The 2,293-nt window shown below is 47.5% G+C and overlaps 1 protein-coding gene across 1 annotated transcript; it reads right to left on the bottom strand.

Annotated features, from left to right (window-relative positions):
* Positions 1 to 367: 367 nt before the first annotated feature.
* On the bottom strand, positions 368 to 1,165 carry LOC145416011 (hormonally up-regulated neu tumor-associated kinase homolog). Its single transcript, XM_080285111.1, has one exon. It carries the CDS (start codon positions 1,163 to 1,165, stop codon positions 368 to 370), a length of 798 nt encoding a protein of 265 aa, XP_080141237.1.
* Between the last annotated feature and the right edge of the window lie 1,128 nt (positions 1,166 to 2,293).

Here is a 2,293-nt window from a genome sequence, read left to right as displayed (position 1 = left end):
GGAGGAGGAAGAGGAGGAGGAGGAGGAAGATGGGGGGGAGGGGGAAGAGGAGGATGAGGAGGGCTGGGGTGAAGACTGAATTGAAAAGGATATGCATGAAGATTGAGATGTGGCGGAGAGAGATGAAGGGTAGAATGATGATGATGATGATGATGTTTCAGTGCACGATTTGAGAGGGCTGGGTTGAGGTGGCTTTTGTGTTGATGAGAGGGAAGAAGCTTAGCAGGATGAGGTGGGGGACGGTGGGCACACTGCTGCTATCTTAATGCGCTTCCCCGACCCGGTGGCCCAATCCTCCATATCGTTCGTCTTGCGTTTGGTTGGCGTCCTGGGTTGGGAGGGGGCTGGAAGCAGTCGTGTGAGGGCGTCAGACAAGGACATGCATAGTTGGCCGAACGGCACACGAAGGATGAGTCATATCAGCTATAATTCTGTTGAGGTCATTTGGCAAAGCGTCTTGACGGGGTTGCCACTCTTGCAGTTTTGCAAATGTGTGGCTCATATCAACACCTAGGGACCAAGTATCACTCTGCTTATGGGTGACCCCAAGCAGGAACAGTTCCGGGGCGTAGTGCTTGTACACCTGATGTTGCTCGGCGGTGCCAGTTGGAAATGTGTGGTTTACACCAGCCCTGCTGGAGAGCCCAAAGTCTATTATGGAGACATTTATTTTTCCTTCGTCCAAGTCGATCAGAACGTTGTCGCTCTTTTTGTCGTTATGGATCCATCCGACCCTATGTACTGCCTGTAAACCATCACACACTTCCTTATAAATTTTGACCCACTCCTCAAAACCGAGTCGCCTGTCATGAAGAGTATTCCATAGGGTGAGTCCTTTACATAGAGTCATGACTATCAGTGGGCTGTCGTTGGCCGCTGCTATAAGACGCGGGGCGCCCCCTGCACCATTCAGTTCCTCTAGAACCGCAGCCTCTCTCAGGTACTGTTTCACCGCTTCATCAAATCGTTTCCAACCAGTATATTTATCCACATAAATATTTGCCTCTTTAACACAGCAACGCAGAACCGTATTTGTATTAATATCTTTATAAGAAACAATTTTTACTTTCCCAAACACACCTGCTCCTAGTGTCCGACCCATGGATTCAATGTTGCCATGAATTACATCAACAGAAAATATTTTCTTATCCAAATCGTGCGCCATTGCATGTACACTAACAATGATTACTGTCAGCCAAAAACTGCAATTAATGTTAGGTGTACGTTCACAATAATAAAAGTACAACTAAATTACAAGAACAATACTGATATAAACCAAGAAACGTGAACTATCATTCGAGTTGGCGGTGGGACATCTTACTCTCACGATAATGAAAGCAGTACTAATGCTTCAATGTTGTTGTTATTCGATTTCCTCACTTAATGTTAGAGAGGGCCGGGCCCTATATTAGCCCAGTCGGTGATGGTTGACTTGATTTCTCGGGGGGTGCCAGCTTAGTGGCTTTATTGGCTTTTGGTTAGGGGGCAGAGGCCATCGTAATGGCTCTGTGCTTTTTTTTTTTTTTTTTTTTTTTTTTTTTTTTTTTTTAATATATATATATTACTCACGGGCACATCTTATGCGTGCACACGCTGACATGAAGAACATATCTGCGCATGTGAGCACAAACATGCCAGTGATATTAGAAGGGAGGGGGGGAGTGAGCAGCGACATTTGCCAAGGTGGAGGGGGGCGTGGTGGCGAGCACAGTGGTGGCTGCTTGTCAGAGTGCTGTTTCTAGGTTGGCTGTTATGTCTGGACGGGGGTGATATGCGGCGCTTGGTTTGCCGTGGGGAAGATTAATGAATGATTTAAGGTTGAAGGTGTGAATTGCTTTGGCGGCGCTGTGACTCCAGTTGTTGGTGAGGAGGTCTGGGTGTAGGTTGGCCGCCGCAATTAGTTTTGTTAGGAGGGGAAGGGGGGAGTCTTTGTGTGCTAGTTTGGCCACGAGGTTGGCGACTCTTGCCTTGATTCTGAGGTTTAAGGACTCGATATTGCATTCTATGCGGAGGTTGCATAGACGGGTCCACATAGGGGATCCCAACATGATTCGGAGGGCCTCATTCTGGATGACTTCCAGTTTATCTGCCAGCCTTGGGTTGATAGAGGGTAGCGCTGGGGCCGCATAATGGATTATAGATCTTATAGCTTGGATATAGAAGAGGCGGAGGACTTTGTATGAGGCTCCTTCTCCTTTTCCTGCTAGGGACCTGAGAGCATTGAGGCGGAGTTTAGTTGTTTCTCTGAGGTGTTGTACTTCCGCTTCGAAGGAGAGGTTTCTGTCGAAATACA

The sequence above is a fragment of the Coenobita brevimanus genome, chromosome 104 (genome assembly GCF_032717465.1).
Source record: "Coenobita brevimanus isolate Jiangsu-jjx chromosome 104, ASM3271746v2, whole genome shotgun sequence".
Lineage (NCBI taxonomy): Eukaryota > Metazoa > Arthropoda > Malacostraca > Decapoda > Coenobitidae > Coenobita > Coenobita brevimanus.
This window is presented reverse-complemented; position numbering and strand designations above follow the sequence as displayed.